Source organism: Falco peregrinus, chromosome 18 (assembly GCF_023634155.1).
Source record: "Falco peregrinus isolate bFalPer1 chromosome 18, bFalPer1.pri, whole genome shotgun sequence".
Taxonomy (NCBI): domain Eukaryota; kingdom Metazoa; phylum Chordata; class Aves; order Falconiformes; family Falconidae; genus Falco; species Falco peregrinus.
In genome coordinates, this window is record NC_073738.1 from 890,239 (window position 1) to 913,971 (window position 23,733).

The 23,733-nt window shown below is 50.8% G+C and overlaps 3 protein-coding genes and 2 pseudogenes across 4 annotated transcripts; 2 read left to right on the forward strand and 3 right to left on the reverse strand.

Moving 5' to 3' along the window:
- Positions 1–165: 165 nt before the first annotated feature.
- On the reverse strand, positions 166–10,691 carry LOC101912676 (gametocyte-specific factor 1-like). 2 transcript variants are annotated; one of them, XM_055790014.1, is made up of 7 exons: positions 10,502–10,691; positions 7,877–7,974; positions 5,534–5,660; positions 4,459–4,545; positions 3,961–4,021; positions 2,909–2,994; positions 166–735 (listed from the first exon to the last, which is right to left on the reverse strand). In XM_055790014.1, coding segments are annotated over exons 1-7 (636 nt in total). In that variant the 5' UTR covers positions 10,677–10,691; the 3' UTR covers positions 166–733. The 2 variants fall into 2 exon arrangements, with proteins under 2 accessions (XP_055645989.1, XP_055645988.1); XM_055790013.1 differs by having other exon boundaries at positions 2,909–3,000.
- Positions 10,692–11,949: 1,258 nt separating this feature from the next.
- On the reverse strand, positions 11,950–12,993 carry LOC101912853 (feather beta keratin). Its single transcript, XM_013297175.3, is given in 2 exon segments — positions 11,950–12,324; positions 12,476–12,993. Coding segments are annotated over 2 exon segments (474 nt in total). The 5' UTR covers positions 12,623–12,993; the 3' UTR covers positions 11,950–11,997.
- A 2,080-nt stretch (positions 12,994–15,073) lies between these two features.
- Positions 15,074–16,047, forward strand: LOC129782650 (feather beta keratin-like). The gene is made up of 2 exons (XM_055790079.1): positions 15,074–15,210; positions 15,612–16,047. Exons 1-2 carry the CDS (start codon positions 15,074–15,076, stop codon positions 15,916–15,918), a joined length of 444 nt encoding a protein of 147 aa, XP_055646054.1. The 3' UTR covers positions 15,919–16,047.
- Positions 16,048–18,474: 2,427 nt separating this feature from the next.
- Positions 18,475–20,015, reverse strand: LOC129782651 (uncharacterized; annotated as a pseudogene).
- Positions 20,016–20,430: 415 nt separating this feature from the next.
- Positions 20,431–22,202, forward strand: LOC129782652 (feather beta keratin-like; annotated as a pseudogene).
- Positions 22,203–23,733: the final 1,531 nt, after the last annotated feature.

Consider the following 23,733-nt stretch of genomic DNA (forward strand, 5'->3'; position numbering starts at 1 on the left):
CTGCAAACAAACCACAAACCAACAGTTGACATTTGTCACCACTTTCATTCAAAGGGACAAAATAATCAAATAAAGGCCGAGTGCAAGATTTACTGTGTGAGCATTTACTTATTCAACAGGGGTATAACAAATCATTGCAGTTGTCTTCTAGAAATAGAAGATGGGTCCAAGAGCATTCGTAACCTTTTTATTCTAAATTGCCAACAAGAACCTGGACAGAACTCAACTTTGAAACTACCCTAATTTTGCACATTCTAGTCAACATGTATTATTTTACACTGATAGTAATACAAATGATGAAAAATCAGTACTTTGAAGAACATTCTTTTCAAAACGTGAAAGGCATTGATTTCTTTCTAGACAAATACCATGTCTGGTTTCTTAATTATTTTTTGTGCTTGTATATTTAGATGCCATTTTGTAATCTGCATCCAAAGTTATTAGAAATATACTGCTTGATCCAAACATTTACACAGTCCCCATTCCTGCCTCCTCCCCCCTCAACAAAGAACAGTTATGTTAGAGCTCTCAAACGTGTTTAAAGTGTTAAAACCTACAAAAATCTGATGGAAACTAGACAGGTACTTAAGTGTACTATTTAAACTTCACCTGTTTGTTATTATGCATACTCTAGGGAACTCAGAGGATTCCCCATTGTTCTATGACTTGAAGCACCACGCATCCACATGATAGAGTTTAAGGCCTGAAGCTGCAAAGGTGTGATCAGGATGCTTTCTAGGAAGAAAACAGAAATCTCTGTAAATGTCCATGTAGTTTAAAACCAAAACTGTTCATTTTACATATGCTATGTGGATAAACTCAGATGTTGACAAGATAAAAAGCAAAAAGCGCAGGCACAGAAAAAATACTCCTAGGTTTGGCTGAGCCAGATGATTTTAATTAAACATTAGACAGCAGGAAGTCTCAGCCTGTTTACAGGCTGGAGAAACTCTCAGAACTTAATTTATGCTCTCCAGGCTGTAACATGCCCTCAAATATGACTTTGCTAGCTACACATTATAACTACAGTTTAGCGCACAGAAATTTTTCTGCACCTCCCCAGCAAACAAACAAACATTCTCACAAATGTCCAGTAAAGGTTCCACAGAAATCACTCTAGACACCACATACTCCTGAGAACAGAAATATGCAACGTTGCTTTGCAGATGCAAGACATGCTTATGGTGCAGGGTAGAAATTCCTGGAAATTACACTGTTGTGTGGTTCCTGACTTCCACTGAAATGGGACTATAATAGTTCCTGCCACCCCAAGGCCTCAATTCACACAAACCCACCATTTTTGCAGGGCGCTTCCTCCCCCCTCCACTCCACCCCCCCACCCCCAGCATAATTGCATCCCTTCATTTACAGTTAGCACAAAACATCACGTACACAATTCTGAAGGGGCCACCTCTGCAAATGTACACACTTGTCTTAAAGCACCAAGCTAAGGGACAAGATTTTAGTGCTATGTGCAACCCCCCATGCTGTTCTGTTTCCTGCTATCACTTCCCTGATTAGCAACCTAATCATACCCTACCTTCTCTACTTAAAATCACCCCCACCTCCCCACCCCCTCCCTTAAAACCCATCACCACTTCAGAAGAGCCCTCCTGATGTTTCCAAATCACTGCCACAAATACAACAACTTCAGAGATCATCTGCGCTGCCATTTGATGAGTGAACCAACAGAGACTTGCCAATTCCTGCATTTTTCCTGTTAACTAACCACTGCTGTCTGAGGAGGGAAGGTTTCTTAGTTGGTACTGGTCAAATTTATTGATCCATTTACTCAGTAATAAATATCACCAAATGGAGACGAGGGTAACTTATGAAACAAATGCTTGGAAAAAAAGATTTGGCAGCCAAGGACAGTTTTACAAACTCAGATGTTGCAAAAACACGTCATGCTGCAACAGCCAAGTTTAGAGAGTCCTGCCATCAGATCCAGAGAACATCTGCCATCTGTGGGAGCTCTATGGTCCTAGGAAGGAAGCCATTCAGTGCTGGGGGAAACGAACTTCCAGGGGGAAGAGATACCAATACTCCAAAATCTGAAAAGGGCAAGACACTTTTTTTTTTTTTTTGCATGGTGGAGAAAAATACAAGCGTTTCCTCCACTCCCGAAGGTGAGAGTGGTCTTTGCTGAAGCAGCACTTGCCACCTTGGCAACAAGACTTACCTACAAGTGACATTTCTATTTAATTTGGCAGATTCAGCCTAACACTATGGCAATTGCACAGTCACTGGCTTGTGCAGAAGCCATGCCTGCAAAGCTCTGAGTACTGGGTTAGTTGCTCCAAGTGGGAAACAAAATAGTAATTCCTCAAAGCACCTTTAAGCTCTTGCTTTGCTGCTAATGGCAAATAATGGTCTGCAACTTCAAAATCAGTTTTCAACAAGGGAAACTCCCTCCCTCCCTCCTCCAGATGTAATTTGATAGGTTCCCTCCCCAGTCATGCTAGTTTAAGCAGCCCTAGTTTTACCCTTGCTTTGACTTAGCTGCGTCTGACAGCGAGCAGAGTTGCACAAAGCAAGAAAATAATTTGGTTTTAAGTTGGGGCGGGGGAGGGGAAGGTCGGGGGGTAACAGGGTTAGATAGTGTGGAAGGATTTCTTTAGTGAGGCGGAGTCCAAGTGGCTAGGGAGCAGGGCTGCTTAAACCAGAACACTGTAATGAAGGGCCTGTCAAGAATATGAAATAAAGAATACAGAGGATGCTCCAAAGAAAAGATAGGATGATCCAAGCATCAGATTCCCTTAGAAGCTGCTCCGAAGGAGGCAGGCGTTATGTACTACCCTTCCTGTCAATGCAGCAGTGGCCATAAAGCACTGCTGCAGCCAGCGATTTCAGCAACTCTTGTTATCTACAGAAGTCACAGTGCCAAAGCCACACGCATAGTACTTACAGCCTTTCCATGACACAGCATATGGGAAGGACTCAGGGGCACGTAATCTTGCAGGTAAGCAATTCCTTTGTTCAGAGGTGGTGGTACTGGAACTGAAAGACTTCAGTTACTTCTCCTAACAAACACACTTGCTCAAATGTATGCATTTCACTGTAGCATGGAAGACAGCAGGTACATAAGGGGATGGTACTTCAGCACTTGGAGGTGGTGCTGCTTAGAAGAGCTACATACGCCCTAAATACTAGAAAGTTTTCCAGAAAATGTAACAAGTAAAACCAGGTAGCACCGTTGTCACCCCTTACAGAAAGAGGGGTGTATCATGGTTGAGTTCATACAGAACTGCAGAGCTGGCAAGTGCAGGACTGTTGCCGTGTTTGGGCCTAGATGAGCCTTAAAGCATGCTTTGGCCATCTGGCAGTGCCATCACATCTTGTATACAGCCTGCAGTCATGCTCCACTGTTGAATCAATTAAACCAGTCAAGGCAGCTGCATCCAGTTTGCAGCTGGCAACAAAGCTCCTCACTCCCCCAAACCCGAACTGTGATTATGCTTTGCAAAGGGCAAGAAGGGGAGGTTTCCCCTAACAAGGCCCTAACACCAGCACATCTGCCAAGTCTAAGGGGGCAGGAGGTCACAAGGGACTGCTTCAGCTCAACAGAAGCTCCAGTAACTGCTTGAAAAGGCTCCAGAGGGAGGCACCTGGCCACATTTCCCAAGGTTCAGCACCTTTCTCCCTCGCACACTGGCCAGACACCCAGCAGGACTGAACATAGGCCACAGGCAGGAAGAGCACCCTGCCACACGCACAGACGAACAGAGAGCATCTGTGTTATTAAGGGCTTCCTTCTCTCATACGGGTCAGTCATATGAGAAAGCAAGCAATGCTGAACCAGCACCCTAAAACATTCACTCTTGATCAGTATCCCTCCTCCCAGGGTTTGCACAGCAGCAAAGTCAGCCCACGTCCAGCCATCAAGGTTGGGTTGGGAGTAGACTGCAATATTGCTCTACACAGAACATTGTTGTAAGGAATCAAATTTGCATTCACTACCTGTTTATGCCAGAGCTGGTCGTGCCCCAAATAAAAGGAGAATCTGACTGCTCTGACGACTCTGCAAAAAGAACCAGATGTTGTGGCTCAGAACTAAAACTCCAGCAACCACCAATATCTGTCATATTTCTGCACATTCAAGAGGGAGTAAAAGTTGCTCTAATGATGCCTGCTGCACTGTCTTTTAACTGAGGAACATAAAAGTTATCATGTTTCCATTGTCATCACTGCACATAAGGTACAAAAGCTTATATGGGAAGGAGCAGACCCTTGGAAACGTATCTCCATGCCAGTTACGGCAGGCACGTGGAATAGTTCTCTATACCAAGAAAAGCCTGCTGGGTGGAGAGATGCATGTTTTCAGGAAAGAGCATAAGCAAGGTGTCCTACAAGTGAAACCTAAGTGAACAGCATCTCTAGACTCACACTGTCCCAAGTGGAGTTGAAAGACAGGACCAGGGAGAAGGCAGCAGTGAGGCAGATGAGGAAGTTCCTTACCTGTTTCCCAGTCTTCATCACAGGGAGGTGCCTGCCACGTGCTCACAGCATTCATCTGCTCACTCTGGAACCTAAAGGACTGATTCACTTCAGGAAGAAAGAAAACTCATTGACTAGTAGTCAGTCCTGCTTCAAAGGCATTAAGTGCTTTGGATCAAGCTGTAAAACACCTCTTGGCTTTAGAGGAAACCCTGCACAATGAAAACAAGTTGAGTACATGCAGGAGCCAGGTACTGATCTGAAATTGAGCAACTTCAAATTCACATTTTTCAGTGAACAGGAAAAGACTCTGCCCCATGGAACTTTGTGCCAGGAATGCTCGAGTGAACAGGAAACCTGCTTACATGAATGCAGGCATCACTACGAGTCTCAGTGCAACTCTGCAGAAGACAGAAAACTATCTGTCTGCTCTGTAGTGTGGCAATCAAAGAGCCACTGCAGGGGATGGAAAAAACAAACATTCCTAGATATTCTAGTGGTCTTGGACAGCACTCCTCCCACCTTGTCTCACTGGGCAGGAGGCTGAAATCTTAATTGTACAGCAGATGAAGAAAGCACAGTAGCAGAGCAGCCTGAAAGAGAAGCTGCTCTATCTCTTGGTGAGAGTGAACTATTCAGGTTGCCCCCATGGAGAACAGCTGCAGGGGCTTCCATAGCTTAAACAGCTGTTTGGTAGAAATCAGCTTTTCACACAGCTTGATCAGTGATCAAGCCTCAATGAAGAGAGATCAGCTCTACGAAAAGAAGGGCCTGTCCTTCTGGTCATTAAATCATCCCAGCTCCTGCTGGAGGTACTTCAACATGCACAGTCCAGGGTACAACCTTTTTTTTCTTTCAACAAGCCTGGTAGTAAAACATGTACAAGGCCTACCAGGCAAATCCGCAGTATTCTCATGAACCTACCAAATAAATCACAGCAAATAAGACTAAAGTTTCCCAAAACTGTTGTGTCACACAAAACCACAGACAATAATTGGATTCCCAGTTTTCGGTTATTCTATGAGCTATCCTTACAGACAGGAGACCTCAGTCCTCAGGGTGAACAAACATCTTGGAGCACAGGTGTTTCTCGTACCTACATCTTGCTCAATGAACCCTTTGTCATTGCACTTCATCATGTGATCACTGAGGTCAGCTTGAGGAACTAGATGGCGAGCGTTGAAGGGGCACGTGGCCAATTCCTTTGCAACTTCAGGGTAGCTCTAAACAAGAGAAAACCGAAATCATGTGCCGTATCTCTCAAGTTCACTTATCTCATATTTATTTATCCATAGGGGAATAAAAAGGATATTTGTGATGTTGCTTTAAACAAAAGACTAAATAAGGAATGGCAACACATTGTTCAGAGCTTACTAAGACTGCAAGGGGAAACTAACATAACTATTCTTCAAAACACAATTCACTGAGAAACTGAGCCACCCTTGAGCCGACTGAAATGAAACATACCCTCAGCTAAACTCCCTACAGTTTGCTGCAACACTGGCAATATGGCTGCATAGTTTAAAGCACAGATGAAATTATTTTTAAAATTATAGGGGAGAGATATTAGGCAAATCTAAACCATTCGGGTATTTCTTAAGTAAGCAGGCACAAAGGCAGAGACATTCCTTAAACCTTTCAGAACAGCTAGGGAGTTGGTAGCATTCCACCTGCAGACTTTGGTGCTACAGAACAAGCAGAACTTTTATCACAGACACAGGTTCTAGTGGCAGTGCTTAGTTGTCACACAGTAAATTACTCCACCTCCTGCAAACGATACAGCCTTTACTGGGAAAAGCACAACTCTGCCATTGTACCAGTGCCTGTGTGGTTCTAGCTGATGCAGCTGTGCTTGTCAGGGATCAGACTCGTACCTGAGGCTGATGCAGAAGCACCTTGTACAGACGCTGCTCAAGGCAGTGTCTCCACTGCTCCCGATACATGGCTGAGCACAGGCTGCAGGCACATCCAAGGCAGTTGTCATTACAAGATCTATACAGCCAGGGTTGCTGTGTCCTCATGTGTCCGTCGTTGGCTTCAATGAGCTTGAAGCAAGCTATTCTGGCCACACAGCAGAAGCCTCTCAGTGCTAATGCTGTTCAAGCTGAGGTTACAACTTGCTCTGCTTGCACTGTCCCCATTTGCATGGCAAGGCTGCATTCTGCACAAAGCAGTGGGAAGCTGAGGCAGGTGGAAGCATTTAATTGGATTTTATGCATAGAGTATGCAAATGAAATTCAACAAGCTACCAAGCAAGAAGGACAATCTGCACCCAGGCACTTGCCACTGTAAATAAATACACAATGGAATCTCCAAATGGATCAGATTATAATCCCCGAGCCTTTCTTCTGCTAACTACTTACAGACACCAACTTTGCCTGATTGGTGATCATTATCTCACCTCATCCTCCTAACTAGGTAAGCTTGCCAAAACTGCCTGGTCATCAGTCATGCAACACAAGGACAAAACCAATATTGTTAAAAGTTTACTTGCCAACATTGTTCACCTAGCTCACATGCACATTCTTGCCAAAGTTTGCAGGGGGTCAACAAGGAAAAATTCAGCCCTCTTAAATGCTGGAAGGATGGAGGTACTTGCCACTTAGCTCTGCCTACTACTTCCACTAGTTATTTAGTATTTTTTAAGGCTCTAGTTCCACTAAAATGAATTGTTTGCAAGTACTGATACCAGGGCACACCCCCTGCAACTGCACCTGAACTGGAAGGCACTGCAACACCATTTTGAAAACACATTGGCTAACTTAATGAGGAACAATTGGGATTTAAAAAGTTTCAGCAAAAACCCAAAGCTCAGTCAGATGCTAGCACTTGACAGGTCTAAAGAAAACAAACTATGAGGACAACAGAGAAGAAAGGAAGGAATGCTTCCTATTAAATTACTTGTATCCAAATACTGGATAAAAAATGGAGAGAGGAAAAAAATTTCTCCCATATGTGCTGAGCCCAGGATGTGCAGTTTCTGCCAGATAGATGCACATGAAATAGTTACTAGCAAAACAAACAAACAAACCCCCAACCCTGCCGTGCAGCTGCATTTCCAGCACTTAAAGAATTGCAACATCACAACACTTCTACTCTGAGGAGCCAGAAGGCTGCACATAACTCAGACTAAATTCTCTCTGCAACTTAAAGTAGAAAAATGTATCTGACCTCCATGTGAGCTGATGGAAGGGACCAGAATTTCCTTCCTCACCTAACCACAGAAAATCTCCATCTCATTTCAAGAGAGCCACACCAGTCTTCAGTGAATTAACATGTGCTTGAAGCTATTACTACACAAATAATAAGGTTATATGAAATAAAGGCTAAACAAAGCTATGTGTCAGCCAGCCAGAAAATGCAACAAGAATGAGAACATGCACATCGTATTTACATGCACAAAATTACATTCAGTGACTTGTTTGGCAGTCCAGCTTACCTTCCTACACTTTACAAGGTGATAAGGAAAACGACAGGCTCTGATTTGATGATGTTTATTATATGGACACTGTATTAATCTCTCTGGATCCAAAATATCTAGTAAAACAGAAGAACAGAAAGAAAAAAAAACCAGAGAAAAAAAATAGTTAGACAAGATCTAGCACCACTAACACAGCGAAGTGGGAAAAAAACATACCACCACATCAGGGCTGTGATCTTAGGGAGTTAAACCAGCTGCTCTTCGTTTGAAACCATTCATTAAGGCAGGGACCTGTTTTGCATAATCAAAAAAAATAATTTTGGACTTCGCACACCTGGGATGTTAGTCAAAACAGACACAGACTAAGTTGCACTGAGCATAACTACTCCTTAAGTTACTATATTTGGTAGGTAACCACACTTACTCAAAGCAAATGAAGACAGCAGTACTTCTCCAGCTATCTTAGAGGACAATCAGCGGGATGATGATGTGCCCCCCAGCACCTTCAGTAGCATCATCAGTCTGAACCAAACCTTTTTTGACCAACAGCTAGTTTTGCTGGAGGAAGAATGCTGGGCGATTTAGTTTCATTTCTGATGAAGGAGCTTGCCTAACATAGCACACATGACTTCTAAATGAAATGTTTCATAGGTCATGCAATTATTTAGGAACTGAGGAGTTACTAAACTGGCTAGATCACCTAAGAATCTAGGCACTGAGCAGTGAAGCAACACGAGTGCATGCATTCATGATATAACTTTTTACCTATCTATAGAGGAAATATGTTAAAATATAAATATTAATATCTCTTAACCCCCCCACACATTTCCATATTCTCAATGAGGAAGAGAGGCAGCCAGAAGCAGACACAGGTCCCCCCTGCTGCCTGTGGGGTACATCCCAGGGAGCCACACCAGGCTTCTTTCCTCCTTTCTGCTCTGCCACTCTTTTTGCACAGGCTTTGGGAACATTTAGGATTTGATTACACTGTATCTTAAACAGAACTAACATAGGTGGTATGGGTTGGAAGGGCCCTTAAAGATCATCTAGTTACAACACCCCTGTGTCCATGGGCAGGGACACCTTCCACTAGAGCAGGTTGCTCAAAGCCACATTATTACTTGGCCTTGAACACTTTCAGGGATGGGGCACCCACAGCTCCTCTGGGCAACCTGTGCCAGTGTTTTGCCACCCTCACAGTAAAGAATTTTTTCCTAGTATCTAATCTAAATTTACCCTCTTTTAGTTCAAAGCCATTATCCCTTGTCCAATCACTACATGCCCTTGTAAAAAGTCCTTCTCCAGCTCTCTTTTAGACCCCTTCAGGTACTGGAACGATGCTTTAAGGTCTCCCCAGAGAGTTCTCTTCTCCAGGCTGAACAATCCCAACTCTCTCAGCTTGTCTTCACGGGAGAGGTGCTCCAGACCTCTGATGATCTTTGTGGCCTCCTCTGGACTCGCTCCAATAGGTCCACGTCCTTCTTATGTTGAGAGTCCCAGAGCTGAACGCAGTATTCCAGGTGAGGTCTCACCAGTGCGGAGTAGAGAGGGAAAATCACCTTCCTCAGCCTGGTGGCCGTGCTTCTTTGGATGCAGCCCAGGGTACAGTTGGCTTTCTGGGCTGCAAGTACACACTGCGTGGCCATGTTGAGCTTCTTGGCCACCAAGACCCTAAGACACTAAGGCCCTGCTCTCAAATCCATTCTTCACCCAGCCTGTAGCTGTGCTTAGGATTGCCCTGCCTTAAGCACGGACTGCTGCTGTTCAGCCTCTCCCCTGCCATCATATCCCCTTCTCTTACACATGCCTTGCTGCTCGGCTGTCTCAAGAGCCGTATCAGGGAACTGCATCAGCCCACCAGCTGACAGCTAGTTACGGTGTTGTTCCACAAGTCACGACAAGCAGACCTCACGCCGTGAGCTACTAGGAGGGAAGGAAGGAAGGAAGGACCTAACCCTTCTTTCCCTCTCAGCTGTGCAGTGGTGCTGCTGTGAGCACCGCTCACCTCCGTTAGCCAGTTTAGGTCATTAGAACAGCTGAAAACTAAAGACTTCAGCATTAAGAAGGATTGACAAGCTTTGTAGTGTTTCAGCAGCCCTTGGAAGAGCAATCAGAAGTGATTTCTCTCTGTGAACTGGCTCAACGCCAACATCAGACCAAGTGCATTAGCAGTAAAAGCAAGGAGGCAGCCCGGAGACCCAGAAGAAGAGGAAAACGCAAAGCAGCAAACACAGAACCTCAAGAGGAGCTGGCTCCATCAGGTAAACAGCCGTGGTTAACACGAGGCTGCAACACACGCAGCCAGGACCGCAGCGCCACGCGCGAAGGCGCTCCCTGCCCGGCCGCGCCGCTGCACCGCTGCCCGTGCGCGCCTGCAGCCGGCTGAGACAGCTACAGGCCGGAGCAACACTTTAACCAAATTAGGTCACTTTATTCCGACACTTCCTAAACCCCAGGCACCCTCCCCCGGTAACGACATATGCATTAACCTTGTTCAAACAACACACAGCCCAGCAGGGGCGGCTCGGCCCGGCCGGGGCTGGGGCTGGGGCTGGGGCCGGGGCCTGGCCGCAGCAGAGGGCAGCCGCCTATCGCCTCCCCCTTCCCTCCCCTGCCCCACGGCCGCCCCACGCCGCGCCTCACCGGGGTCATCCTCCAGCTCCATGGCGCAGCACGGCTCGGCGGAGCGCGGGGCCTGCGGGGCCGCGGCTGAGGCACCGCCGCCCCCTCCCCGGGGCCGGCCCCTCCCGCCGGAGGGCGGTTGCCGGTTGCCGGTTGCCGGGGCAACGCCGACTCTGGGGGCTCCGTCGCCCGCCATTTTGCCCGCCCCTGGTGGTGCGCGGGAGCCCGCTTCCTCCAGGGCAAAGCACGGCCTGCGCCGGGGCCCTCCTCGCCACCGGCTCCCGGGATGGGGACTGAAACCTCATAAACCCTTTCCCAGGGCAGGGGGAGTGTGTCCCCGCGCTGGGAGTCTGGCAGGAGGCTGCTGCTGGGAGGGAGCTGGAAGGCGGCCGAGGGCGCGGAGGGGCCGTGTGCTGCGCAGCCCTGCTGGGTGGCCAGACCTGCCGGGCTGTTTCCATATGTTTGGAGCAGGGCGATTTGGTTACCCTGCCTGATTTGTGTTCCCATAGGTCTCCTACCTCAAAGGCTCAGAGCAAAGAGACAGCTTCCTCACTCGGGACCTTGCGGGGCTGCTGCCCTCCCAGGGCCCTCCGCAGCCCAGGCTCCTCAACCACGCCTGGGAGCGGCCACACAGCCCTTCTGTGGCACAGGCACCGAGGCGAGGAGACCATTCCTGGGCAGAGGCTCAGCGAAGCTGTGCCTAATGGCCAGGGGCTCTGAGGAGTCATGGATGCCTTCCTTTCTCACTTGCAAGTTACACTGCCTGAAGGGGGCCGGCTGCGCTGTGTCCCACCGTCCCCCCCTTCGGGAATAGCGAAGGTTCTCTGTGCCCCAGCACATCCCTAACTTCCCAAGAGAAATGCCCTTCCCCTTGACTGTATGCGTCTGGACTGTCCACAGAGGGAAGGACCACACAGTGGTCCACACATGCACCACACAGTGACAGTTAACAATTATTGTGTTAACATCCACTGCACAATCGTTGCCAAAAACCCCTCCCAGAACCAGCCCTGATCAACACGTCTCTCCCTGGGCATCTTATCTTGGGAGAGCATCTGCAGGGTAAAGGAAGACAAAGAGACATGAATTGGGAGGCAGCAGAACTTTAATGAGTCAAAAGAGGGAAACAAGGGTGCTCAGAGTGGAGGCCCCAGTGCAGGGAGCACCAGGGGCAGAAAGGAGTCTGTGGCCCTTCACTGTGGTGGACATCGTACCAGCCATCTGCCTGCCCCACAGAGGGAGCAAAGCCAGAAGGTCTTTACTAGACTGGCTTTCTGGTGCCCACAGCCCACGGGACTACAAGAGAACAAGGACACAGGAGGCAAAAGAGAGAGTGGAAGCAGGGAAAGGCAGACACGGGCTGTGCTTTCTGAGAGCCCAGGCTGCCCCATCCTTTTGCAAGGGGTGCTGGGGTTGCTCAGCCCCTCTGGAAGCAACAAGCCGATGCTCCGTCCCCAGTGCGGTACCATCGTGTGGGTCCCTGGGTGCCTTCTAACCCAGGGCCATGGCCAGCAGCTTTAGCAGGGGAAGCACCTCCTGCCGCAAATGCCGCTGCCCAAGCCAGAGAGGCTGAAGCCCCCGGAGTTGATGGGCACTCCCTCAGAGCTGAGGATGCTGCCAACGGCAGCGGAGGTGGAGGAGCCCACGGCGGTGTTCTGCGGGAAGGAGCTGAGGATGGGGCCGGGCAGGGTCACCACCACAGCAGGGGGCTCGATGACGATGGTGGAGTCCTGGCACTGCCTGACACAGGGCTCGTTGCAGCTGTTGGCCAGCGGGGTCGGGCCGCAGGGCCGGCAGGGCATGCACGGGCTGTAGCAGGACATGCTTCAAGGCTGGAGGTGCACCTGGGAGAGAGGGCAGTGGAAAACAAAGCATGAGTGGCTTTTGAAGAGCAGCCTGTCACCCTACAACAAGGAAGGCAAGGCACACACCAGGTGGGGAGCAGAATTCTGCTTAGAGGAGCAGAGAAAAGAAGAGAGAGGGCTTCAGACTCACCTGATCCTCAAGGAGAAGGAGGCAAGAGAAGTGGTTGAAAGACTGGGTATTTGTGCTGGTTTTTATACTGCTCCAGCACCGCCTCAGGTGTGCAGTCATGCTATATACAGGCATTAATTTTCCTACAGACACTCTAATTGAAGACATCCCAGCCAATGCACAGTCTTCCACAGTTCAGTGCTTTCATATTGTGATTTATGCCATGGCCATTTCCCTTTGAGTCTCCTTTCAAGTGCCGAGATGAGAGACCCAAGTATTTTCAGGTCAGGAATGCATCATTATGGGCTTTAAGACTTGACCCAGTTGCTGGATAAAGATCCATTGGAGGCAAGTAACAATGGCCTGAGATTTTCATGTGGGGTTGTTTGTCACCCTGTTCAAAATAAGGAGTCCAGCATGCTCCAGTGGTCCCTGGTCTACTTTCCAGTGAGTGGGCTCCACTGCTCATTTTGAATGTCCTCCTCCTGATGCTCTTGCTTTTGGGACAAATCTGCCAGACTCTTTTATCATTTATTCTCTCTGAGCAATCTCTTGGGGTCTCCAACCAATGCCTTCAGCATGTTAGGATTATTTCGCTGTACAATCTATGTGCAAACAACATCTATGTAACTTCACATATATGCATGCATACATATGTGGTTTCTCACTTTTGTGTCTGTATTCATTCTTATTTCAAAAGATGTCAACCCCCCCCCCCCGCCTAGAATCTGGGATACATGCATGCTTAACTGTGTCTGCAATGCTGCATCCCTGTATATGTCTCCTTCTCAAAAGGTGTGCTGGTCATGGATGGTGGGGGCACTCACCACTACTTTGTACATGAGCACCACAGAGCAGCAGGTTCTGCAGGCCAAAAGGAGCCCAGTGGCAGCTGAACAGCAGTGGCGTGAACCTGGCAGAGACCTGCCCTCAGCACCAGCACCGAAACACAGTCCCTGTCTCCTGAGCTCTCCTTTTCATGCTTCTCCAAAGCTCACACTCTACTACTGCAGCTTTCAGAGCCTAGCAAGGACAGCTTCACACCAGTTTAGAAACTGTTTAAATCATTGTATCAACATTCAAAGCATCTCAGCATGACTGCCATTCACCACTCCCTGCCTCTTCAGGTCAGGAAACATCTCCCAGTGTTGAGGCATTCAAAACAACGGCATTAGCTTTATGTACAGGCAGAAAAGCCAGGAAATAGTGCCCACCTCATGAAAGGTGCTCCTCAGTGAATCTGCTTCTGTTGCAGTGTTAACAGTACGTGCGATGGGACATCCCTGCTGCTGTTCAAGTCAAAGCCAGGGGCACCTCTGCAGCTAATTGACCTGACACCGAGTCTGGCAGGGGCTGAGACCTTGAGTCACTACCAAACACAAGGATGCATGCATGAACTAGTGTCACGCACTTTGAGAGGAAGGACAGACCATCTAGACTGCAAAGGGAGAGCTAGACAGCTGACAACTCATTTGGTTTTCAGCCACACAGTGCTTTTATGTCCCACATGGAAATCCTATTCTGGCAAGATCTGTCTGGCAGGGAAGGATTGTCTGATTCATGGCCACACTCCCCAAACGCTGCTGCTATCTGCTGAGGAGTGTCAGGAGAAGAACTCTTTTCCTCAGAGATTGTTGGCAGTGAAAGGAAAGGCACTACAGGAGAAGGGAAATGGTCTCTGCATTGAGAACTGCTTCTGCAAGAAACTTCTTTGCACTTCACCTTGGGGGCTCTTCCTCTCAGTAACCTTCCTTTCTTCCAGACATTTTCCATGTCTCTAATCACTGCACAGTGGTGCTTGCTTGTGGGGAGCAGGGTGTGCAACAGCAGAGAGAAATTCTCTACCTGTGTCTGAATCCCCTCTTGCCCTATTCCTCCATGGCTCTTCAACACCCCTGGGCACATTTCCGCCCACACCCCCTTCATCTTGATGCAGGTAAGATGCATTGGCTTTGGGCTGCTGAGAGTCTCCAAGAGACAGGCTCTCACTTTGCTGATTCCATTCCATTCCAATCATCCCATTCATTCCATTGATGTTTTATCCAGTCCTTGAGATATGGAAGTGGGAATCCTGTCACTTCTGGGTGCTACAGCCACTTACATGTCACAGGCTGGGCTGCACACCTATAGAGAGACCAGATTGGAGAGGAGGCCAAGAAAGGGTGGAAGTTTCTCCTCAGACCAAGCAGTATAAGGAAAGCTGAAACCAGAAGTGCAGCCCACTGGCCTGAGGAGTGACTACTACTGACTGTCAGAATGAGCTGGGAGAGAGAGACAGGGGGATGGAGCAAGTCCTTGTGCATAGAAACATGTGAGTATACAACTAAGGACTGTAACACTTGGAGTACTTGGGACACTTCCTGAAAAAAGAGTTGCAAAAGAGCCCACCAAGGTACCCCAAGCCAGTGTCCCCTGCCTGTGTGGGACCTCGTCAGCACCTGAGTTGTGTCGTCAGTACTGTTGCATTCCTGCCATGGAAGTCCTTGGGACTCTAATTCCAGCATTTGACAGGAGTGTCTCTGGCACAAAGGGCATTTCAGAAGCGAGGAAATGAAGAGAAGGCAATGAAGGAAACAAAATTACAAACTGTGTGACTAGGAAGGGTATTCTCCATTTAAGATGAGTCTGTTGAAAATTACTGCCTGCGCAGAGACAAGCTCAGGGCCTGGGGCGGTGCAAGAGCAGTATAAAAGTAAACTGAAAGCCCTGTTCTCTCATCTACTTCTCTTGCCTTGCTCTCCTTGGGAATCAGGTGAGTCTGAAGCCCTTTGTGCTTCTCATCCTTCCCCAGAGTGAGGTCTTACACTAATGCATACTTCAGCTGATGCCTGCTTCATCGTACCACAGCAGGACATGGATGTCCTTGTTATAGAAATAGGAAGGAGGGAGAAGGTCCAGCAAAGAGAGAGACTGGGTCTTTGCTGAGGTATCTCCTGAACTATGCACTACTTGGGGACCTCCCTGGGCTTGGCTGCTCTTGGTGGGCACTTTTGGGCTGAGGGGAAGGAGAAGCTCCTGGGTCTCACTACAGAAACTCCAGTCCTCTGCCCAGTACGTTCCTTGGCTCCTCATAGTGGGATGATAGGCTGCTCCTCATCCATCTCCCCTGCTCTACTTCTCCCTGCCCTCTCTCCCAGGTGCACCTCCAGCCTTGAAGCATGTCCTGCTACAGCCCGTGCATGCCCTGCCGGCCCTGCGGCCCGACCCCGCTGGCCAACAGCTGCAACGAGCCCTGTGTCAGGCAGTGCCAGAGCTCCACCGTCGTCATCGAGCCCCCTGCTGTGGTGGTGACCCTGCCCGGCCCCATCCTCAGCTCCTTCCCGCAGAACACCGCCGTGGGCTCCTCCACCTCCGCTGCCGTTGGCAGCATCCTCAGCTCTGAGGGAGTGCCCATCAACTCCGGGGGCTTCAGCCTCTCTGGCTTGGGCAGCGGCATTTGCGGCAGGAGGTGCTTCCCCTGCTAAAGCTGCTGGCCATGGCCCTGGGTTAGAAGGCACCCAGGGACCCACACGATGGTACCGCACTGGGGACGGAGCATCGGCTTGTTGCTTCCAGAGGGGCTGAGCAACCCCAGCACCCCTTGCAAAAGGATGGGGCAGCCTGGGCTCTCAGAAAGCACAGCCCGTGTCTGCCTTTCCCTGCTTCCACTCTCTCTTTTGCCTCCTGTGTCCTTGTTCTCTTGTAGTCCCGTGGGCTGTGGGCACCAGAAAGCCAGTCTAGTAAAGACCTTCTGGCTTTGCTCCCTCTGTGGGGCAGGCAGATGGCTGGTACGATGTCCACCACAGTGAAGGGCCACAGACTCCTTTCTGCCCCTGGTGCTCCCTGCACTGGGGCCTCCACTCTGAGCACCCTTGTTTCCCTCTTTTGACTCATTAAAGTTCTGCTGCCTCCCAATTCATGTCTCTTTGTCTTCCTTTACCCTGCAGATGCTCTCCCAAGATGCCCAGGGAGAGACGTGTTGATCAGGGCTGGTTCTGGGAGGGGTTTTTGGCAATGATTGTGCAGTGGTTGTTAACAATATTATTAACAATAATTGTTAATTAAAAGGCTGTGGGCAGTCTTTCCAAAGTAGCCATTTGTTAGACACTGGCTGGGCATTGGTCTGCTGGTGCGATGGGTGGGTCATTGCCTTTGCACCACTTTTTTTCTTCTGTTTTCCTTTTCCCTTTTAGACTGTCCTGATCTTGACCCATGGGTATTTTGCTCTCTTGAACTTCCAATTCTCTGTGCATTCCACTGGGACAGCAGAATGAGAGAACAGTGGATTGGTGCTTAATGCTTGCCAGGAACAACTCACCACACAGACTCACAGGCAATGAATGTCGTCCTTGCCCTGCTCCTTTCCTGTCTGTGTCCAGTGCTTCCTGGGAATGTTTCTAAAGAGAAGGAGGAATTGGGCAGGAAGAAAGGCAGTGGGTGTGGGCTCAGTGTCTCATAGGACTGTCCAGAATCTTTCCAAAGTAGTGTGGTGACCTGCAGCAAAGGCTGCAGAGAGACTTGCAGCCAGTGAATTGGAGCTGCTGAACTGCTGCAGGACACAGCTGGGTGCAGTATACATGCCCACCCAGACCCCTGAATGGCAGCTGGCTTGGTAGTAACCAGCACTGTCTTCCCACACATCCTTCAGCTCCTGTGAAGCAACAGCCCAAAAGCAGGGCCAGGAAAAGGTACTTTTGTGGTAACACAATCAAAACTGTTCCTGGACACCAAGGACTGTCATCAACATCCTGGGCAATATGAGCACTACTCATCCCACTCTGCTCAGCACTCACAGCATCTAGAACACTGCTATAATACAAGAAAGATGTAATACAGGAAAGACTTTGACCAAGTGGAGTGACTTCAGCAGAGAGCATCCAGTATGCTGAGGAGCTGGAGCACTTGATTGGGAAGGAGAGACTGAGGGCATGGGGCTTGCTGAGCATGAAGAGAAGGCTTTGGTGAGACACCTAAGAGCACTTTGGAGTAACTATGGTAAAGTACCCCAGAAGACAGATCCAAGCTCAACACTGTGGCAGTGTGTGGTTAGAGGACCAGAGAATCTGGGTTCATGTGGAAAGATGAGAGGTTTGAACTTGATAGGTGGAAAATCATTTTCACCAAGAGGAGAGACAGGTAGCAGAGAGGTTACCTGGGGAGAAGTGCAGTAACCCTCCTTCAATGCTCATGGCTTACTGAGCTTGGAGCCCAATGACCTCTGGAGTTCCTTTCCAACTTGATTATGCTATGATCCTATGGTCTCAGGACTGCCTTTTTGAACTTCTTCTCATTGGAGATAGGACCAGCAATGAGGAGAAGCGACTCAGCTAGGTAGCCGAGGAGACAGGCAGTGTGAAGGAGCTCTCCTGAATGCTTTTTGGAAGGAAAAAAAGATTGCAAAAAGCATCACTGAAGCATCTGCAAGACCACAAGGCCTGTGGACCACAGCTGATGTATTCCCAAATCTATTGACAATGTATTCCCAAAGATGCCGTGGCAGTATATTCTCTACTGTTCTCGTGCTTTTGTTTTCCACCTGCACTTCTCATCACGCCGCAACTCTGAATCTCAATGCTGTGGGTAGCACAGGTTCTCCTAGGCTCTCCTGGGAAGGTCTTGCCACTGCCTTGTCAATGACATATTGATCTCTCGTCCTCCTGACTACTTGCTTCACAACGTTGAGATGACCAAGGAAAAAGAAAAGTAGACAGCAATGCGCAAGTAATACATGAACTACCTTGGGTCATTCTATCCCAGTAGAGTCCATGTAGGCAGAGAAGTTTAGAAACCAGAGGGTACACCCAACTCACCACTAAGCACACTCAAGGCAAACCTGTGCTGACAACGGCTGCACAGCCATCCCCAACAACTCCTTCCCAGAACCAGCCCTGAGCAACAGCTGTCTCTCTGGGCATGTTGGGAGAGTGTGTGCTGAAAAAAGGATGACACGAAGGCGTGGGCTGGGATGCACCAGAACTTTAATGAGTCAAAAGAGGGAAAGGAGGGTGATGTGAGCGGAGGCCTCAGTGCCAGGAGCAGCTTTAGCAGGGGAAGCACCTCCTGCCACAAATGCCGCTGCCCAAGCCAGAGAGGCTGAAGCCCCCGGAGTTGATGGGCACTCCCTCAGAGCTGAGGATGCTGCCAACGGCAGCGGAGGTGGAGGAGCCCACGGCGGTGTTCTGCGGGAAGGAGCTGAGGATGGGGCCGGGCAGGGTCACCACCACGGCGGAGGGCTGGATGAAGACATTGGAGTCCTGGCACTGCCTGACACAGGGCTCGTTGCAGCTGTTGGCCAGCGGGGTCGGGCCGCAGGGCCGGCAGGGCATGCACGGGCTGTAGCAGGACATGCTTCAAGGCTGGAGGTGCACCTGGGAGAGAGAAGCAGGGCATGGGGGCTGGGTGAGGAGCAGCCTGTCATGCCACAACGAGGGAGCCAAGGCACGAGCTGGAGACGAGAGCTGGAGGCTGTGTAGGGAGGCACAGGGGCTGCTTCTTCCCTATGGCCCAAAAGTGCCCTGCCATGAGGGACCAAGCCCAGGCACCTTCCCACCTAGCCCATAGCTCAGGAGACACCTCAACCGAGACCCAGCCGCTCCCCACGCCACAACTTCAGCCCCATTCCCTGTGCCATGAAAGCTGCTCCAGGACCCACGGTAGGAGAAACCAGCAGCTCTGTGCCGAGAAATCCCAGAGGAGGAGGAGGCGGAGAAAGGTCTTCAGACTCACCTTGTTCACAAGGAGACGGAGGCGAGAGAAGTGGATGAGAGAGTGAGGAGAAGGGCCTGCTTTTATACTGCTTCTGCACCGCCCCAGGCGCACAGTCACTGCACGCGGGCAGTAATTTTCCAGCAGGCTCACCTCCAAAGCAAAATGTCCTACCTAATGGCACATGTTGTGTTTTGGTTTCCGTCAGTGCTGCCATTTCATTTCCTCATTTCTGACATGCTTGCTCTGCCGTGCAAGTGCCTTTCATGTGCTGGGATGAGACGCCCAGGGGTATCCTGGGCAGGACTGTGTCAGCGTGGGCAGAGGATGGCTCCTCAGTGGTGGAGGAGTCCCGCGCAGGCAGGGGATGTTGGCTTGGGGCAGTGAAGTGCGAGTGTTTGCAGCTCCCTTGGCAGGAAGAGGCCCAGATGTGCTCCACGCCGCACGTGTCAGCAAGCACCCGCAGACTCCTCGTTTTAAGGACGTGCCGTGTGCTTCTCTCTCTTCCCTCTGCCTCCGCTCGCTCCCACGGTCACTAGCCATGGCGTCTCCAGGCAGCCGGGCTGTGCCAATGGTTTCAGCCGTGTTCCTCTTGATGCCCTTTGCTCTGGGGAGAGCTGCCCGAGTACGCAGGGCTGGTCTTCAGAAAGCCAAAGCCCACCTGGTGTTCGATCAGGCAAGGCACGTGGAGGGCACTGAGGAGATCTTCTTCCACAGAGGTCAGCAGCAAGGCTTGGCCAAAGTCAGCTGCAGCGCTGAATGGGGCAGCTTCACCGGGCACAGGGGTTACAGGCAAGGCGGAGGTGCTGCGGGGGTTCGTGGCCTTGGTCTTCAGGTTTTCAGATTCAGTGATGTTGAACCTAGAGGCTTTCTGCATGCAAACATGACACTATCCACCTCTTTAAGCATTGTAATTGTTTTATGGAAAATACAGTTAAGGACTTACAGTGATAAGCAGAGACAGCTTTGGGACAGGCTGGCAAGGTTATTTCTTCCTCCTGTGCAGACCAAGTCATCTGGAAAGCCATCTGAGCTCCTGGCAAGAGCTGCTGTCGAGGGACCGGGCCTCTGCCATTCCTTGGCAAGTCTGGGGCAGGGAGAGTCTTACCCACAGTCGAGGAGGATCCGGTGTGGGGACATTTAAACCGATTGGAGAGACACGAGTGCATGCCACCAGATGCCTGCATACCCCGTGGAGGGAGAGGAGGGGTTGCAGAAAACGTGTCCCCACCGGCTGGGGCTCCTCCCTGGCCGTCAGGCGATACACCTTCTCTTGGCATTAGTGCTTCATCATGTCGTCTTTCCCAGGCCCCAAAGGCCTCCTCACCTTGGAGCACAACCCGGCACCACTGGAGAGGCAAGTGAACTTCCCCCAGCTCTCCCAGGGGTGACGGCTGGCAGGACCCTGCCGTGCCACGTGCGTGGGGTTGCTCAAGGTGGGGGTGGGCTCGGAAGGCACGAAACCAGCTCTCAGACTACATCGAGGAGGTGATGCTCTTCCCTGCCCTGCAGACATGGAGGCAGCTGGGACGCGTCCCAGGAGGGCAAGGCGATGCCTGCAGTAGGCAGGCTTCCTGGGATAGACTCTCCCTACCCACGGCCAGTCACACTCTAATTTTGGGTTGGCGTGTGTCAGCCCTTTGGCACGAGGCCAAGCCAGGAGCGAGGGCTGCCTGCAGGCCCGTGTCCCATCAGGGCTGAGGGCACTGCTTGCGCACCCCCAGAGGCTGCCACGACAGGGGTTGTCTTTGCCAAGGAAAGCAGCAAATGTCTTCCAGAAAGGGAAGTTTTCCTTGGGCGGAGCCATTTGAAACCGGCCGCGCAGCCCACCTGCCCATAGAGGCAATGATCAGCGACTGCTGGCGCGAGCAGAGGGGCAGGGAGGGACAGTCCTGCCCAGGGAGAAGGACGCGGCCTGTCCTCATTTGGAGAAGCTTTGGGCACTCAGGGGAGGACGGCATTGGTGGGAAGACATGTGCACCCTCCTGCACAGGGTTTTGAGAACAACCTCACTGTATCGCCTGAGAATGATGTCCTCCATCTGCACAGAGCCCTCCAGTGCTCAGGGGCATGTCTTCTGGCCATGTTGACATGGTCCTGCTCAGGAAATCCTTGGGCTCCTCATCCCAATCTTCAAAAGAGCCTCCGTGCCCTAGTGGTCATGTCAGAAATGAGGAAATGAAATGGCAGCACTGACGGAAACCAAAACACAACATGTGCCATTAGGTAGGACATTTTGCTTTGGAGGTGAGCCTGCTGGAAAATTACTGCCCGCGTGCAGTGACTGTGCGCCTGGGGCGGTGCAGAAGCAGTATAAAAGCAGGCCCTTCTCCTCACTCTCTCATCCACTTCTCTCGCCTCCGTCTCCTTGTGAACAAGGTGAGTCTGAAGACCTTTCTCCGCCTCCTCCTCCTCTGGGATTTCTCGGCACAGAGCTGCTGGTTTCTCCTACCGTGGGTCCTGGAGCAGCTTTCATGGCACAGGGAATGGGGCTGAAGTTGTGGCGTGGGGAGCGGCTGGGTCTCGGTTGAGGTGTCTCCTGAGCTATGGGCTAGGTGGGAAGGTGCCTGGGCTTGGTCCCTCACGGCAGGGCACTTTTGGGCCATAGGGAAGAAGCAGCCCCTGTGCCTCCCTACACAGCCTCCAGCTCTCGTCTCCAGCTCGTGCCTTGGCTCCCTCGTTGTGGTATGACAGGCTGCTCCTCACCCAGCCCCCATGCCCTGCTTCTCTCTCCCAGGTGCACCTCCAGCCTTGAAGCATGTCCTGCTACAGCCCGTGCATGCCCTGCCGGCCCTGCGGCCCGACCCCGCTGGCCAACAGCTGCAACGAGCCCTGTGTCAGGCAGTGCCAGGACTCCACCTTTGTCATCGAGCCCCCTGCTGTGGTGGTGACCCTGCCCGGCCCCATCCTCAGCTCCTTCCCGCAGAACACCGCCGTGGGCTCCTCCACCTCCGCTGCCGTTGGCAGCATCCTCAGCTCTGAGGGAGTGCCCATCAACTCCGGGGGCTTCAGCCTCTCTGGCTTGGGCAGCGGCATTTGCGGCAGGAGGTGCTTCCCCTGCTAAAGCTGCTGCTGGCACTGAGGCCTCCGCTCACATCACCCTCCTTTCCCTCTTTTGACTCATTAAAGTTCTGGTGCATCCCAGCCCACGCCTTCGTGTCATCCTTTTTTCAGCACACACTCTCCCAACATGCCCAGTGAGACAGCTGTTGCTCAGGGCTGGTTCTGGGAAGGAGTTGTTGGGGATGGCTGTGCAGCCGTTGTCAGCACAGGTTTGCCTTGAGTGTGCTTAGTGGTGAGTTGGGTGTACCCTCTGGTTTCTAAACTTCTCTGCCTACATGGACTCTACTGGGATAGAATGACCCAAGGTAGTTCATGTATTACTTGCGCATTGCTGTCTACTTTTCTTTTTCCTTGGTCATCTCAACGTTGTGAAGCAAGTAGTCAGGAGGACGAGAGATCAATATGTCATTGACAAGGCAGTGGCAAGACCTTCCCAGGAGAGCCTAGGAGAACCTGTGCTACCCACAGCATTGAGATTCAGAGTTGCGGCGTGATGAGAAGTGCAGGTGGAAAACAAAAGCACGAGAACAGTAGAGAATATACTGCCACGGCATCTTTGGGAATACATTGTCAATAGATTTGGGAATACATCAGCTGTGGTCCACAGGCCTTGTGGTCTTGCAGATGCTTCAGTGATGCTTTTTGCAATCTTTTTTTCCTTCCAAAAAGCATTCAGGAGAGCTCCTTCACACTGCCTGTCTCCTCGGCGACCTAGCTGAGTCGCTTTTCCCCATTACTGGTCCTTTCAACTCTTTTAAAGTTCTGCTGCATCCCAGCCCATGCCTTCGTGTCATCCTTTGCCCTGCAGATGCTCTCCTATGATGCCCCGTGAAAGAGACGCAGGGCTGGGGCTGGGAGGGGGTTGTTGGGGGTGGCTGTGCAGTGACACAGGCTTGCTTTGAGTATACTTAGTCACGCCTCGGGTGGCTGACCCTTTTCTTCCTATATTTCTCTTCCTATCTGGGGCTGGAGAGGATGACTCAATGCTCTTCAGTGACCACAGCTACTCCAGGCGTGGTTGTAGGTCTCCCACCAAAGCATTCTCTTCTCCACGCTCAGCGAGCCCCATGCCGCCAGCCTTTGCTCCCTTACCAAGTGCTCCAGCCCTCTCACCATCCTGGCCACCCTCCGCTGAACTCACACCACTTGGTCAAAACCTTTCTTGCGTTAGAGCCCAAAATGGGACGCAGTGTTCTACATGCTGTCAGATGAGTGCCGAGCAGAGCAGGACCGTCGCTCCCATCGATCCCCTGGCTGTGCTCCTGCTCATATAGCCCAGGCTGTTGATGGCAGTCCTCGGTGTCTGGGAAGAGTGCTGGGAGTTGCACCTGCTTTGATGGTGTTACCTCAAAAGCAGCTTCCACAAGGCCAAGTGCAAGGCGCTGCACCTGCGTTGGGGCAGTCCTCAACGTCGATACAGACTGGAGGAGAAATGGTTGAGAGCAGCCCTGTGGAGAAGGGCTTATGGACAATGGTGGCTGAAAAAACTGGAGACGAGCCAGCAATGTGAGTAGTGCGTCCAGCCTGGCGTT

Coding starts and splice junctions, on each gene's coding strand:
- LOC129782650 (XM_055790079.1), top strand. CDS start 15,074: ATGAGTCTGTTGAAAATTACTGCCTGCGCAGAGACAAGCTCAGGGCCT. Junction 15,211..15,611: donor TCTCCTTGGGAATCAGGTGA/GTCTGAAGCCCT, acceptor CCAGCCTTGAAG/CATGTCCTGCTACAGCCCGT.
- LOC101912676 (XM_055790013.1), bottom strand. CDS start 10,676: ATGGCGGGCGACGGAGCCCCCAGAGTCGGCGTTGCCCCGGCAACCGGC. Junction 5,661..7,876: donor ACCTTGTAAAGTGTAGGAAG/GTAAGCTGGACT, acceptor TCTCTTGTTTAG/AGCTACCCTGAAGTTGCAAA. Junction 3,001..3,960: donor ACCAGCTCTGGCATAAACAG/GTAGTGAATGCA, acceptor GAAGTCTTTCAG/TTCCAGTACCACCACCTCTG.